The sequence below is a fragment of the Gossypium arboreum genome, chromosome 2 (genome assembly GCF_025698485.1).
Source record: "Gossypium arboreum isolate Shixiya-1 chromosome 2, ASM2569848v2, whole genome shotgun sequence".
Classification (NCBI taxonomy): Eukaryota; Viridiplantae; Streptophyta; class Magnoliopsida; order Malvales; family Malvaceae; genus Gossypium; species Gossypium arboreum.
In genome coordinates, this window is record NC_069071.1 from 101,669,144 (window position 1) to 101,684,852 (window position 15,709).

The window sequence follows — 15,709 nt, forward strand, 5'->3', positions numbered from 1 at the left end:
ATAGATTTTATTATTGCCAACTATTTTTATAATTTGGATACGATCATTGATTAATCTTCATTTTGATCTCTAATTTGTTTAATTCATAAGATGATTAATAAAGCATTGAGATTTGTGAAGGTTAGGTACAAAAAAATTTAATAAATATGTTGATGCATTGGATCAACAGAAGTCAAGATGGTGATCAAGAATGGGAGAGGATGGTGTCTTGGTTCGGGGACTATAGAGAGGAAGAAGAAGAGGAAGCCCCAAGCCCCCCAATCTCGTGCTTTAGAATTTTATTATATAGGTCGAATAATCAGGTTAGATTCGGGGTTGAATTGTTTTATTATTATATAACAAAACAAAATATCTTTCAATAGAAAATACAGGATTAACTCCCTATCTTATTTACTAATTGTTATTCATTTTCAAAATATTTGTATTTTTTTTCTTAAATTTTCCATAAAATATTCTTTTTACATCATTTAATTCTTTCAATTGCTATATCAAACATTGAGAAAAAAAGGAGAAACAAATAAAAATGTATTAACATCACATAACATTATATTTTACTAACAACAAATTGAGATTCTTGATGTTGGTTATATGTGTGCCTTCGTGAAATGCATGACTCACGAAGTAACGACAAATCCCCAAGTGGATTTCGTTGGTTCAGGCAAAGCACCTACATCATCCATGCAACTAGTGTTATCAATTTACCTCAAACCAAACCATTTTCCTTTATTCTTACAAACCCAACCATGGCAAATATGGTTCTTGTAGTCTACAAACCTTGAACCATTTTCATAAACCCAAACATTAAACAACCGAGTGATTGTTGTTCATCCTAGTACTTAAACAAAACTGCCAAAAAACCCAACCCATTTCCATAAACTCTAAATCATCAAGGTGATGAGTTGAGACACCTTACACCCGGTCTGAAACAAGACTGAATATAGAGTGCTGCATCTATTATTGGAATAACTCAAACGATAAACTTACAATCAAAACACATAAATTCGAGTTAAATTTTAATTACAAAAAAAATACCACGTCATGTTTTAAAAAAATGATTATTTTACTTATTTTTCAAATATTTTTGTTTAGAAAATGTATTGTAGAAAGACCTAAAGAGTAGCGTGACCATAGTCTAAGATTCAATGACATTCTAAGTTGAGTTAAAAGTGTGAGTCTCATAAAGAAGAAGTGGTTGTTAACTGACATTATTTTATATTATGAGATTACCTTTATTAAAGTGAAGATTGCAACCTCTGCCTGCCTGCCTTCATCAATGCCCCATCTTCTCTCTACCGAATTCAACTTCATTTTCACTTCTTCTTCTTCTTCGAGTTGTTGAAATGGAGTCTAATTATTTATTCCTGGCTTGGCAGGGGCATCACTGAAGCCATGGTCAGACCTTCATTTAGTTGGCTCCCACGTTAAAAGTACAGTATTGTCTGTCAAACCTTAATGTAATATAAATTAATAAGAAAGAGTTGAGCATGCATGCATGTCCCAATAGTTTTTAATCCGTTTTGCGACACTCATCACTCTCATTTCATTGTTAATTAAGAATCCTTCTATTTTTATCAGTAATTTTGTTGATATTTATCGTGGAATATTGTAATAGTTAGGTGGGTTGGCCTAAATGATTAATGTTAGGGTTGGTAGGTACAGGGAATGGAAGAGTTTGTTAGTTTCTTCACGCATTTTTATTGTAGGGAATGGGAATGGGAATGGGAATGGAGGTTTATTATTATTAATATGAGAGTGGCTGAAGAAATTATAGGCGTACGTACCCACCACTCCCTTCTTCTTCGTTTCTCCTCCTCTCATCGCTTATCCATTGCTTACCCTTATTAACAAGGCAAAACCCAAAATTATTATTAACTCAATTGAGAAAGAAAAAGTTGTTATATTGTCACATGAACCAACCTACATACATCACAATAGTTTGAAAAATAAAATGAGAAACCTATATCTTCTTTTTTTATAAAGGGTAAGCATCGGTTAGGATTTGAATTTGAAATTAAGTATTGTGTGACTATATCCATGAGAAATACATATATATATTTATATATATATATATATTAATTATGAAAGAAATATAAGAGAAGAATCTCCCTCCTTCCCTCACTGCTAATAAACATTAGATCATAACAACAAATAAAGCCACCCTTCTGAAGATTTGATCATTTCTTTTTATTGGAAAAGAGAGGTAAAAACAAATGTTTAAAGGGACACCTTCCATGTTCTCTTCAAAGTTGAAGTGATTAGCATTGAAAGAAGAAGAAGGTTTTATATCTCAATAAATGCATAAACATTCACCAACAACAATGATCATCTATACTACTAATATATGCATATATAATGTGATATAATAATCATACAAATTAGAAATAAAAAGAGAAATGAAAGAGATTTTAAAACTAATAACAATGATCTCCTTGTCATTTCTCTCCATTTTTTTTTTGGGGGAGGAGTTGAACTACATAGTTAAAAATCCAAATTTTCACTCTATTATTTCATTTCCAAACTTCTATATTCCAAGATACCAGCTTTCAAGCCTAAGAAATCATAACCACTGCTGTTGTTGCTGTTGCTGTGGCTACTGCTACTGCTGCTGCTACCAGCAGCAGTAGTAATGGTGCTGCAAGTGCAATCTTTGCTGTTTTTAACTCCCAAGCTGCAAATAAAACAAAGAGTTCTTCCTCCAGTTTTGAATGACTCTGGTTGGGTTTGCTGGTAATAAGGAGGGCTAATTCTGAGGTCCAAATTCAAGTCCGGACACCTTTCTTGAACTGGGATTCTCTTTTCAGCTTTGGTGATAAATCCAATAGGGTTATTATTGCTGTTAGTATTAATCTTCTCTTTCTCTTCTTTGGCACCACTGAAAGATATTGTTGTTACATCCTGAGAAGCCTCATTGAGTGGTCTGTGAGTTGCTGGATCAATACCTCTGCTCAATAGCTTCCTTCTTATATGCGTGTTCCAGTAATTCTTTATCTCATTATCTGTTCTTCCTGGTAATCTCCCCGCTATAAGAGACCACCTATAAAATTCAAGGAATCCCCCATAAAAAACCAATCAAAATTTCAAGCACCACACACTAACAAAGTTGAATATATCATCTATCTATATATATACAACACTTACTTGTTACCAAGAAGGCTGTGCAGCTTGATAATGAGCTCATCTTCTTCTTCAGTGAAATTGCCACGTTTAAGATCAGGTCTTAAGTAATTGATCCAACGAAGTCTACAACTTTTGCCACAGCGGAGAAGGCCAGCAGCTTTAGGGAGTGAACGCCAGCAACCTTCACCATGGGCTCGGATGTAAGCTATGAGGCGATCATCTTCTTCTTTAGTCCACGCACCTTTGTTCGTATGAGCTTTCTCACAACAAGGAGACCTTCCCATAATTCAGTAACACAAAGAAACCTTTTTCAACTTGTGGAAACTAGCAGCACTAGTAGCCTACGTTTGCAGTTTTTCAATACTATACAAACTAGTATAAAATATACTATGATATCATATATATGTGTGTGTATATATTATATTTAGAATCTAGGAGAAGTAGTAAGGGTGGAAAATGAAATGGAGGCCTTGTTTTTTGTGTTGCAGGAACATTGAGGCCGGCCCTTTGAGAGCACTTTAGATGCTTTTTTATATAGCCTTTTGACTATTACACACACACACAACCAGAAAGAGAAAGAGCGCAGTGACCCTAATTTTAGCTTCTAGATGTGAGTTGGTGAGACAGGTTTGAGGGGAGTGGCTGGTAGCCTCTCTCTTGATGATATTAGCATCAATCATATATAATAAGTTAAAAGGGATATATATTAACTGTAGGTAACCTTTAGGTAGGTGTAAAGTAAGGTATTAAAGCATGGGTAGGACAAAGTGTGATCTCTGCTCTCTCCCACCCCATTCTTTTTCTATAATAGTTTTTTTTCCCTACCTTTGGCCCTTTGTCTAAACCTGTACTACTTTAGATTAATAATTTAGTTAGCTTTCATAATCTTTCCCCCAACTCAAATTAGACAACATGTACCAGAGTACATGTTCAACTTAAATATTTTATCATGTTGTTGGAACTAACATCCATCCTTACCAAAGGTTTTCCGGATTTAAATCTCAATATCTATCTATCACCATTTTTTTTCTTTATTAACCGGTGTGATCTCTTTTGTAATTGAAAAAGAATTAGAAAGAGAGTGCTATGACTCAAAAGTCTGAATACTATAAGATTAAAGAACCTTAACTATAATATTAAGCTCCATTACAGAATTATTTTTGTGTAAATATATGACACTAAATGTTGTCCAGTTGACTAGTTTTGGTTTACAAGAAAAATCAAATCTTGAAGCTGGAAGTATTTTTTATATGTTGGTGGGAAAACATATATATATATATATATAAAAGGTTGCTATATTAGTGAAATGGAGAGGTGGATAGGATATATTAGTGAAGAAATCATGAAATAGGGTGGTAGTTGTGGATCTTTATTCTATTGGTATACCATCATCATGCAGGAGAGAGAAAAGGGGGGTGGTTCTAGAAGACTTGGAGGTTGGGGTTCAGGGGCAGGATGATGATGAAAGAAAAAGGGAGAATAGGGAAAAGATAAATACTCTAAAATAAGTCTAATATTATATGAGTGTGGTTGTGGTTGTCTTTGTTTGTGGGCTTTGGTTCACCTTCCACCTTCCACTTTCCTTTTTATTTCTTTTTGGTTCTTCCCCCCAAACCTTGTGGTTTAAGTTTAGGCAACAAATGGGCAGCAGTGAGGTTAGGGATGGGAAAGGTTGATTCTTTTTTTCACCCTTTTTGTTGTTTTCTATCTTTCCCTCTCCAATTTGCATACTGATATTTGTCACCCACCACCACACATAACAAAACTCTCCCCCCCTCTCTCTCTCTCTCATCATGAAATTCAAGTGGATGGTAAGAGGTAAGGATGATGAGAACAAGTTGTTTTTAGGACTGGGGGAGAGGGGGAGATTTCACCTACTTTTTTCACCTTTCTGACTGTCCTTGCAACTAGTCCAATACCTGGCCTTATTTGTTGTTCAACTATACGGGGATGGGGGAGGGGGGGACAGACAGGGTCACCATTTAAGATTTTTATTTTTTTCTACTTTTATTATCTTTATTTTTAACTAAAAACCCACCTATGCTTATCCATTTTGTTTTGTTTCTCAACATTTGAACAAACAACAAATTGAATTTTACATCATAAGGGGAAAAAAGAAAATTAAGAATGGGCTAAAAAATGATGGATCAAAACATTTACCTACACGCATTAATTGAATGGTGCCTAACCTGTTTCAATCAGACGGCGCACATCATGATCGCAATCAGTTAGGTTGGCTTTTTAACCAAGTCATTTTCCTAACCCAAGCAATCCCAATCTCCCACACTGCACAACCACATGACCGACTGTCCTATGACTTTAAAAGATAAGACTCCTAAAAGAGAATTCAGAATTGTTTGATTATTAACAAACCCCCAAACAAAAGAGAATTTAAAAATAAAATAAAAAATTGATAGGGATTTTAATTTTATAACTACATGATTGGTTAAGGTCCTAAAAATAGGGTAAGGGGTTTAGGTTAAGGATTGCAATAATCAGATTGTGGTGACCATCACAGCAGAACGTGGATATCATGTGCTTAGGTATTGAGTTTGAACAAAAACTTTATGAATAAGAAGAGCTGTCCAAAAAGTGGCTCTAGACCCTTACGTTACCTACCTACCTACCTTTTGGCTGCCCCCACCATGTGGGACTCTTTTAACCTTAGTGGAAGGTCTGTTTCAGATGTCCAAACTTCACACCTTACCTCAATTTCCCTTTATTTTTCGTGTAATTATCCATGGAGTACAGGCAGTGCAGACCTGGTTGCAACTTGCGGTCCTTGTTTTTATTATTGGCCCCTCCCTCCTGCCAGGGAAGTGGTGGCTCGTTTCCAGTTGAAACAACATGAAAATAAAAGCAACAACAGAAAGGGTTTGTAACATAAATGTCATGGATTGAAGTGGATCAGGGGCGTCATCTTTGTCATCTTTGTGTTTGTTATTTTGTTCAAATGGGACAACTTTTGTATGTTCATCTTTTACATAAATAGCTAGCCAGATTATTGGGCTAAAGTTCTGCTAATTTGACAATGGAATAATTATAATGCATGTTTTGTTCTACAACGACTTGAGTAAACTAGCTTCACTTCATTCTTTTGCCAACCTCATAAATGTAGCTAACGATCACAACGGCTGCGGCAACCGCAACCCCAACGGCACTCTGTGCCAATATGATGCTGTCCTTTGCAACCGGATTGGATCGAGAGGAACTAGGATCAAACCCAAGTTCTGAAAGCCTCTTATGAGATTCTGCATGATTCTGCATAATCTCTAAAGAATGCATCCTCATCCTGCCAAATACCATGAAGGTTGTAGGAGTATGCATATAATATAAGTAAAAGGATTCAAAGGGGTAATAATAGCTTAATTAAAGAGAATACCATAATCGAGCATTGGATGATGCCGACAAACCACTTTAATCAATTTAACCACGTACTGAAAACATATTAATTTGCATAATCTCTTTGTCCACCTGAAAAGATGCCTACAGCTCGTTGATAGCGGTTGGCACTAGACAGTGTTTCACCCAATTTGGCTAACATTAGACTAGAGTCACGCAGAAACATCATATATACACAACAAATTGCTAATTTAAAAGCACAGGCTAGAATCATGCTAGTAAGTGGTAAGCAAAGTGTCCTTATTGCAAACCCCACTTGAAGCAAGGTTGAACCAGTTAGATGAAATAATTACCCGCTCAAATATTGGTTCAACCTTAATCTAATAATTTCAAGTAGGTATGCAAGATAGGCTCTAGGTAAGATTAGGACATTTCTACCAGTGCACAAGTGGCTCAAACAGAACAGTAAAAGAAACATCAAGTTCTACCAAGAACAAGGTCTACCACAAATCAGATATAAAACCATATTAAGCATTCGGGCAATAAAATATCATCATTGCAAAGTAACAAGGAAAATAATTAGGCATAAGTATTATTAGATAATGTCTCAAAGAGGCCTCATAAAATGATGAACATGCAATGAACAAACAATAAAAAATAAAATGATGTTTATGCAAGACAATTGGCAGCCACCTAGTTGTAGTTTTACCTTTGGGTAGAGCTCTACATACTCTCGGAACTCAGGGTAATCCATCAAAGCTATGTCTGTTGGAAGCTTCAATAGCCCTTCTGATTCCCCTTTTAGCAGCTCCCTGGCATAGTAATATCAAATGGCTTCATATGTATCCTGAGTAAGAAGGAAATCTAATAGCCAACTAGTTGGATTTAATCTTACACGAAGTAAGAGTTATCAAACTTCAGTGGTTCATTGGTCCAAGGGCCATCAAAACCTGATCTCTCTGGATGAGCCCTTCCCTGTAACACCAAAAACAACACAAAACTTTGATGTTAAACTATAACCAACAAAGCCGGGAATAGAAAAGAACATCCAAGTACCAGGGTGTGACCGCCAGATAATGCCACAATATCCTTGCCAGATAGACCCATACGATAAAAGATGTCCTTCAGATGAGGAGCACCTAAAACCAGGATCCACAAAAAGAAAAGCTAAATTTAGCATCTACAACTTCATAAATTAGAAAGATAAGATCATATATGCATTTAATTGTAAGATGATAACATGTAGAAGGAGATATTGAAATTGTTCGCTGAACTGATGGATTAATCATGTAATATGGTTTCCACTGATACCCTATTACGGGAAACAGTTGAATACCATGAATTCCACTGATACCCTATTAAGTACAACAATTGATTACCATGAACTCCACAACTCATTACCGAAGTAAAAGAAAAACAGTAGTTTTGGAATTTGTACCTTCCAAAAGGGAGCAATGAACCTTTAATCAACAATCTCAATTCAGACATTTATTTTCCAATCAACATAATTTATAGTGCAAGATCCAAGTTGTGAGAGAAAAATAGGTGGCACAGGGATGATCTTAGGATCTGTTAAGAGAAACCTATTCTCCAGCCACACTAAGAACTCTTAGGGAGCAGTTTTACTCGAATAAACTGAAAGCACTAAATGATTAGAATACATGACCTTTTCTATCAAAGAGGTTAATGATGACAACCAATTCATAACATATTCGATGAAGCTCATTTTTAGTTCAGTAGAATATATCATATAAAGTTCATATTTAGTTTAGTAGAACTATAAAAAACAGAGAACATAACAAGGACTGAGGTAACACAAATACTAGCAATATAGAATTGTTGGTTTGGTTCCAAATTCCTTCAGTTCTATCTCTTCCATCTAGTTTAAATAAACACATACTAAAAGAATTTTAAAAGCTGCAAAGATATGACCAGATATCTTAGATAGATTGTCGTAAGTACCAAATTTTGCAAATACTCAAGTTGCCTAATTACTCGGAATTTAAAGCTACAAGGTAGGGGGAATAAAAGATTCAAATTTTTTGTTTCATTGATGGCTTCAGAAACCTGTGTTACCTTTTGTAGCATTTGGAAGTCGCCCTTCCTTCGGACAAATGTCTGAATCCTATTAAACACGTCATAGTTAATCAGATTAAATAAACAGGAAACGACCTTTGTAGGGAATGATAGGCCAGTATAACATACCTTTCTTCCTGGTACAAAGTCAATAGTAGGACCTCCAGTGACTTCAACAGCAACAACTCCTGCAAGCTGAAAACGAAAAGTTGAAAACAACACAATTATGGATCATTCATCATCCAGAACATAGTCAACAACTTTGGATTTAAATTTTAATCTAAGTGCAGTAATTGCTTGGTATGGCATACAAAAACATGTTATTAAGAATCAGAGCGTTGCTTCTTCAGTGCAGCAAACTGATATGGACGCTTTAATTGCAATAGGAGTTTTATTTATTTATTATATCAGGTTTTAGTAAGAGTTTTAGTTTTACTTAATTTATCTATTATATTAGTTTTAGTTTTAGTTTTAGTTTTACTTAATTTAATTGCAATAGGAATTCTATTTTACGTCAATTAGGACTCTTTCCTTTGTTATTAATAGTCTATAAAATGCTGCCAATATGAAATAAAGAGGTAAGTAATTATTCTATCAAAAGAAAAGTTTTTTTGAGAGGGGGTTCAGTTAAGGACGAATATGCCTTTTGAGTAACCATAGGTTGAAGCAAGAATTCTTTCTCGTCTAGACCTGTGACTAGATCCTACGCCAAGGCGCATAACAACTTAATATCAAAGCCAGCTGTCATAGGTGACGAAAAGACTTTGACAGCCAAGCTGGAGGCTTTCATGGAACAAATGGCTACAAGGCAACAAGCATTAGAGGAGCAGATGGCAATATTATCTCTTTCGGTCCAAAAGATAACGAAAGGAGATTTAGAGAAGAATAATGAAGAACGGGGCAGTAGCGGAGGCAGGAAAAGGAATTTAGACTTGCAACACAGTGGGTGCAGGGTGCCACGATACTTTAAGATGGAATTTCCCACTTATGATGGTGTTGGAGATCTTTTAGGGTGGTTGAAAAGATGCGAATTTTTTTTTGGCAATCAACAAACTAACAAAGAAGACAAAGTAAACTTAGCATCATTCCATCTTTTAGGAGAGGCACAATTGTGGTTTGATCAAATGGAAGAAGAGGCAAATCTTGATTGGAGGCGTTTCAAAGAGTGTTGTCATGTAAGGTTTGGGCCATCTATGAGTAATAATCCCTTGGGAGAACTTGCCAACTTGAAACAAACTGGGACTGTAGAGGAATATCAACGTCAATTTCAATCACTATTGGCTAGGACTACTGATCTTAAACCTCAACAACAAGTAAACTTTTTTACTGCCGGGTTGATAGAGGAACTTAGAATTGATATTGAGATGCAACAACTAGAAAACCTTAGAGTTGCAATGAATATGGCTCGAACATTGGAACGTAAACAAAATGTCTCTTCCAAACTGTCATCTCGAGCCATGCTGAATTGGCCAACTTCCCAAAACACTGACAACAATTCAATCCTTCCAACAACTAAGAACATTGCAAAGGGAGGGGGACAAACAATAGAACTAACAAGGAACAACAGCAAAATTGGTTTTTCTGCACCATTTATTAAGAGATTGACACGGATAGCAATGGCGGAAAGAAGGGCTAAAGGGTTGTGTTATAATTGTGACGAGTCTTATTCCATAGGACACAAATGTAAAAGGTTATTTTGGATAGAAGTACCAGATGTTGAAGACAAGCAAGATGATGATGAGATAGATGATTTTGGATAAGTTCTGAAGTTTATTCTGAATTTAAGCTAGAGGACAAGCTCAATTCTAAGAAGGGGAGTAATGATATGGACGCTTTAATTGCAATAGGAGTTTTTAGTTTTATTTATTTATTATATCAGGTTTTACTAAGAGTTTTAGTTTTACTTATTTTATCTAATATATTAGGTTTTTGTTTCCTTCATAAACTCTAATTTAGGAATTCTATTTTATGTCAATTAAGACTCTTTCCTTTGTTACTAACCGTCTATGAAATAAAGAGGTAAGTAATTATTCTATTAAAAGAAACGTTATTTTGAGAGGGGGTTTAGTTAAGGACGGATTTTCCTTTTGAGTAATCATAGGTCGAAGCAAGAATTCTTTCTCGTCTAGACCTGTGACTAGATCCTACGCTAAGACGCATAACACAAACATTCTCAAAATCTACAACACCTCTCAAGTAATTTCATACACAGTTTGGGATTCAATTCTAACTAGCTTTCTACATTTAATAAATTTAACCAAATATACAACTTTTTTTTTTCTTCTACAACTATTAACACCATGCTAGAATTAGTAGCTAGTTAAGCACCAGTAATCATCTTAGTATCTAATTGTCTAAGGTATGTATTAAAACAATTGTACGAGGCATATCGTTTAGCCTAGCTAAAAACTAGTTTTATTTTACAGTGAATATAATCCTATTTCGCGGGATCTACACACAAAACTTTGCCTCCAACTTCACCAAGGATTTTAGATTCACTTTTTTCTATCCAATCAGTATGTAAAATGTTTCTTTATTTCCTTAGCAGCCTAGTAGCAGAAGAGAAACAGAGCCCTTTTTCATGTAAGCCCAGTCGCACGAAGCATGTAATGTTATCCTTTAGAAGGCAAAAGATTTAGAGAAATTTGGTTTAAGAACTTCCTTCCACAACATCATCATGATTCTTATTGCTATAGTTCTGATTTTTAATTTCATTTCAGGATTCTTTCTATAAAATCAAATATAACAAAGTGGATACTTTTTTAATTCACCATGATGCAATGAAATGTCAAATAAAATGCATGTTAACTCTTTCAACTCTGTAATCACCTGGTATAGGTCTGCATATGTGATCTTTTGATTTTTAGCCTTCACTTCCTCTAAAATGTGTAAAGAAAATAATTAGCAACTGTGAAAATGGGCTTGCGGTTGCTGAAGAGTAATACGTCAAGCAGCTAGCCGAAGCAGTGAAGTGCCCAGAATAAAAAAATAAATAAAAAATAAAACCTGTTTTAGTTTATAGATGTATATTCTAACATAAAATAATATACAAAACATGTGAAGATAGAGATATACTAATATATGTGTAAGTGTGTATGCGTCTATTCAAATACTTGTTAGCAAGTCAGATTTGGATAGAAGCTGGAACAAACTTGGCACGAAATACTTTTGGTGATTGACATATTTCTACCATGCAATCTAAAGGAGTAGTTAACTTACTATCAGACAATAGAAGTTCACGTAAAAAGATATTGTTCTTTGCCATCCAAGGCAACAAACAAAGGACCAACTAAACTTCAAGGGGCTCAAACCTAACTTAGCTGCACGAGCTCAATCTTACATGGTTAGAACAGAATAAGATGGCCCAATTTTTTTGAACCTATAGTGTCTTCCCTTTTTGCAAAATAAGCATATAGATTGTATTACAATGAACTACACTTATATTAATGCAGATCTTCCATACTCCCTGTCTAGCAATCATGTCATGCACGCATGTGAAATTTTGAAGCAAGTAATTATGTTGTTAAATCTTACACCAGCAACAGTCCCCGACATGCTAAGTCCACCTTTTAAACAAAGAAGAAAGAACCCCCTTTCAGCATTGCAGATCCTGAAATGTCTCTATCAAAATGAATGAACTAGAAGCCATAGCTTATGGTGCTTGGACTCTTCATTTTTCATGAAGCACCCTTGTAATTCGAGGATATAACCTTTGAGAATCCTTCAAATACATGGAAAAACTTAGAAAAACTAATCATACCCATGTCGGATACATACTCGTATTCGACACTATACCTGAGTCCGAGTAACATTGGCCATAGCAATTTTACTTGTATTTCTAGTTGGTTTAAAATTAGAGTCATTACCGTATAAGATCTAGAGTAGTGAAATCTAAAAACTCAATAATTGATTCTAAAAGTTTGTTACATGCCCCTTTAATTAAATATGCTACGTTCATTTCCTATTTGATTGTCTTTACATTTTTGTTAATAATAAAATAAAAAAAATAAAAAAGCGAAGGTAAAAAGTCGCCTTTTGACGTTTTTTAAACTTCAATACTGAGAACAAAATAACAATACTAAAATTATGTTGAAGTACCATACCAAAAAGAAAATATGTTGAAATAAGTCATCCATATTTTTCTCAATCTTGAAATTCTCGCAAGAATACATCCTTAAAAAAGGTCTATTAATAGTAGTTAAAGCACCTATCGATTCAAAGCTATTCATGTTAACTGAGTCAACTATTGCATTGGAAATCAATTAAGATTACAAAGTTAATCCATAAACATTAACGCGAATTTCATGGTAAGATATTTGGATTAAAGAACTATAAAATGGAAAAAGCAAAAAAAAAAAAAAAAGAATAAAAATCAGTCTGACCACAGAAATCAATAGCGATTTTCAAGCCGTTATTGGAGCTATGAGAGTACTCTTCTTCATTCCTTATGGAGCCATTTGGTCCACCGGTCTTGGTGCTAACATCGTAAGTCCCTGCATCGTGCCACCTTCAACAAAAGAAAACGGAAAATCAATCAAATAAAACGGAGAATTTATCATTCGCACTCAAATAATCGTATTCTTTTGCTTCTTATTTCGGGTTTGTCTGGTCTTTCTGAACTATCTCTGCTGAATTCAATTTTCTTCTTATTATGCTTGTTGCGCTTTCCAAGAAAGAGAGAAAGAAGAAGAAATACGCTAAGCGAAGCATGATAGGAGCGCAGTTGTTGAAGGCGATAAGAGCGCGGAGGTCGCGACGAGCTTTCTCGATCTCCTTATGGTACTCGGTATCGACAACAGGAAACGCCATTGTAAGCTTACTCTCTTCACTTTTCAGTGTATCTAACTGTCAACTGATTTAGTTAGGCTTTCCCCCCGAAAATCAGGTAATATAATGGTGTTTTATTATTATTGCTACGTGGTTGGTATTTTAAAATTTTAAAGGGATTAAATTATTTTTTATTTTGAAGTCTAATATATATATATTTATTATTAGATTAATTTATAATTTTTAAAACTTTAAGGGACTAAAATATAAATTACTATTTTGAGGGGGCGAAGTCCCCTGCCCCTAAGCGCCATCCCTGCCTATAAGTTTATTCTTTTTATTACTTTCACTCTAATTCTTTTTTATCCTTTTATTTTAGGCATCGACTTTAAAAATAAAATAAAATCATGATGCTAATAATTCTTTTTAAAATTTTTATCAACTATACATAAAATAACACGATAATTCATTCAACTTGTTCATCAATAAAGTAATTTGATTAGATTTTGAAAATCGAAAATTTGAGAAAAAAATAGGATCGAGTGTGGATAAAAATAGTAAATTTTAAGGGTTAAATTTATGATTTATTAATTTTATTAATTTTCTTTTGGATTAATTGCACTAGGCATCCTCAAACTATGATTTAAATTCTAAATTGATTTTTAAACTTCAAAACATTCTAATTGAGTCCTTAAAGTATCATGTCATATCAATTAACTCCTTCCTTCAGTGTAGTCATTACCTCAAATATTGAATGTCAACTCAAGTTAGATATGGAGTATGTTTAAGACACTGTTGATCAAATTGTAAACACACATATATTCATTGCATAGACAATTTAGATCAGACATGTAGAAGAAAAAGACATCATAAATTTTATTAAAACCATTTTTTAACATGTCATATTTAAGTTATCCATACTATACATATACACACATTTACAATTTAAATAACTTGTTTTAAATATGCTTCATGTTATATTCCAATTGCATTTATCATCTGAATTGACAGTAATGCTGATGGAAGGACTTGGATGATAAATTCTGATATTGAAAGGATTTAATTAGAATATTTTGAAATTTAGAAACCAATTTAGAATGTAAATAATACTTTCAGGACCTTTGATATAATTAACCATCTATCTTTTGTGTTTGTCTTTTTGGGATTTCAAAAGAGAAGCTAAGCCAGTGAAATGGATGAGATATTGTGGTTTGTTTGGTCACATTGAGAGCCTGAGGCTGAGAGCAGCGGTTTCGTGTGATAGAACTCATTTAAGACGTGTGCAAGTCAATGACATAACATTTTTTTCAATTATACTCTGACAAAAGAAAATTATAGAAGCCATAAAAAAGAGTAGGGTTTTTAAACGAGTTTGTCGAGGGGAGTTTGATTCGAACCTTAGATGGAATATATTGTCCACATATGAGTTTTGTCTCCTATATTTTGAGAAGAGTCTAAAAAAAATTTCAAGTTTAAAAAGGGCCTCAATTGACGTAAATAAGACTACATGTATAAATAATATTGAGAAACGTATTATAATAGTTGACAAAAAATTTTAAGAATGAAGACTTAATAAATAATAGAAAATAAATAATAAAAATTTGAAATAATATGGCTCCAAATTGACTCGTGAAATTATTTATTATTTTGAAATACTCTTAAAAAAAAGAGACGAAGAGTCACCTACTTTCCATGAGAAGCTATTGATGGCCGGTGGAGTTTCAGTGACAATAAATACTGTTATCTGTTTATTATAATTTGTAAAGATAATAAAAATACATAGAGTGAAAGAGGAAAAAAAAGAGAGAATTAGTGGGACCGAGAAAAATTAGAAAGGGATATTATTAAGTAAAACAAAAGGGAAGAAATAAATAATTTAAAAAAGAGAAGAAATAAATAATTTGAGAAAAATTAGAAAGAGATATTATTAAGCAAAACAAAAGGAAAGAAATAAATAATTTTAAAAAAGAGAAGATATTACAAGAATTTTTATTACTACATTTAATATTATTAAAGCAGAAGCAAGGTAGAAAGATTATAGTCAAGATATTACCTCAAGTCGTGAAAGCATTGGTGCATTGTTCTTGTGACAAGCAAGAGACCCTGAGAAAAAAAAAGAAAAAAAACCCAATTCATTAGACGAGCAAATTGAGTAAAAAAAGGCAAGGAACAACGTACCAAAATTTTTGAAGATAAAAAATTAAGATGAAAAAAAATTTAATTAATAATGGAGTTTATAGATTTGGGTGCAAAAATTCTACTTAATATAGCTAATTAATTAATTAATCCGTAGAAAATGAAAATAAATAAAATTTCAAATTAAATGTTTGAGTTTTTGTGTCTTTGTAAACAACTGTTCGAATTAAATAATTTAGTTCTGAATGGAAATGTATGATTTGTGTTGATT

At 33.7% G+C, this 15,709-nt stretch overlaps 1 protein-coding gene, 1 long non-coding RNA gene and 1 pseudogene across 2 annotated transcripts; all 3 read right to left on the reverse strand.

Moving 5' to 3' along the window:
- Positions 1-438: 438 nt before the first annotated feature.
- Positions 439-1,570, reverse strand: LOC128283872 (uncharacterized). Its single transcript, XR_008274251.1, has 2 exons — positions 1,228-1,570; positions 439-667 (listed from the first exon to the last, which is right to left on the reverse strand). It is a non-coding gene; the product is annotated as an uncharacterized LOC128283872 (long non-coding RNA).
- Positions 1,571-2,160: 590 nt separating this feature from the next.
- LOC108463187 (myb-related protein 308-like) lies at positions 2,161-3,933 on the reverse strand. Its single transcript, XM_017763134.2, has 2 exons — positions 3,139-3,933; positions 2,161-3,034 (listed from the first exon to the last, which is right to left on the reverse strand). The coding sequence occupies exons 1-2, from the start codon at positions 3,399-3,401 to the stop codon at positions 2,503-2,505; spliced, it is 795 nt and encodes a 264-aa protein (XP_017618623.1). The 5' UTR covers positions 3,402-3,933; the 3' UTR covers positions 2,161-2,502.
- A 2,105-nt stretch (positions 3,934-6,038) lies between these two features.
- On the reverse strand, positions 6,039-13,430 carry LOC108466650 (L-ascorbate peroxidase 3-like; annotated as a pseudogene).
- Positions 13,431-15,709: the final 2,279 nt, after the last annotated feature.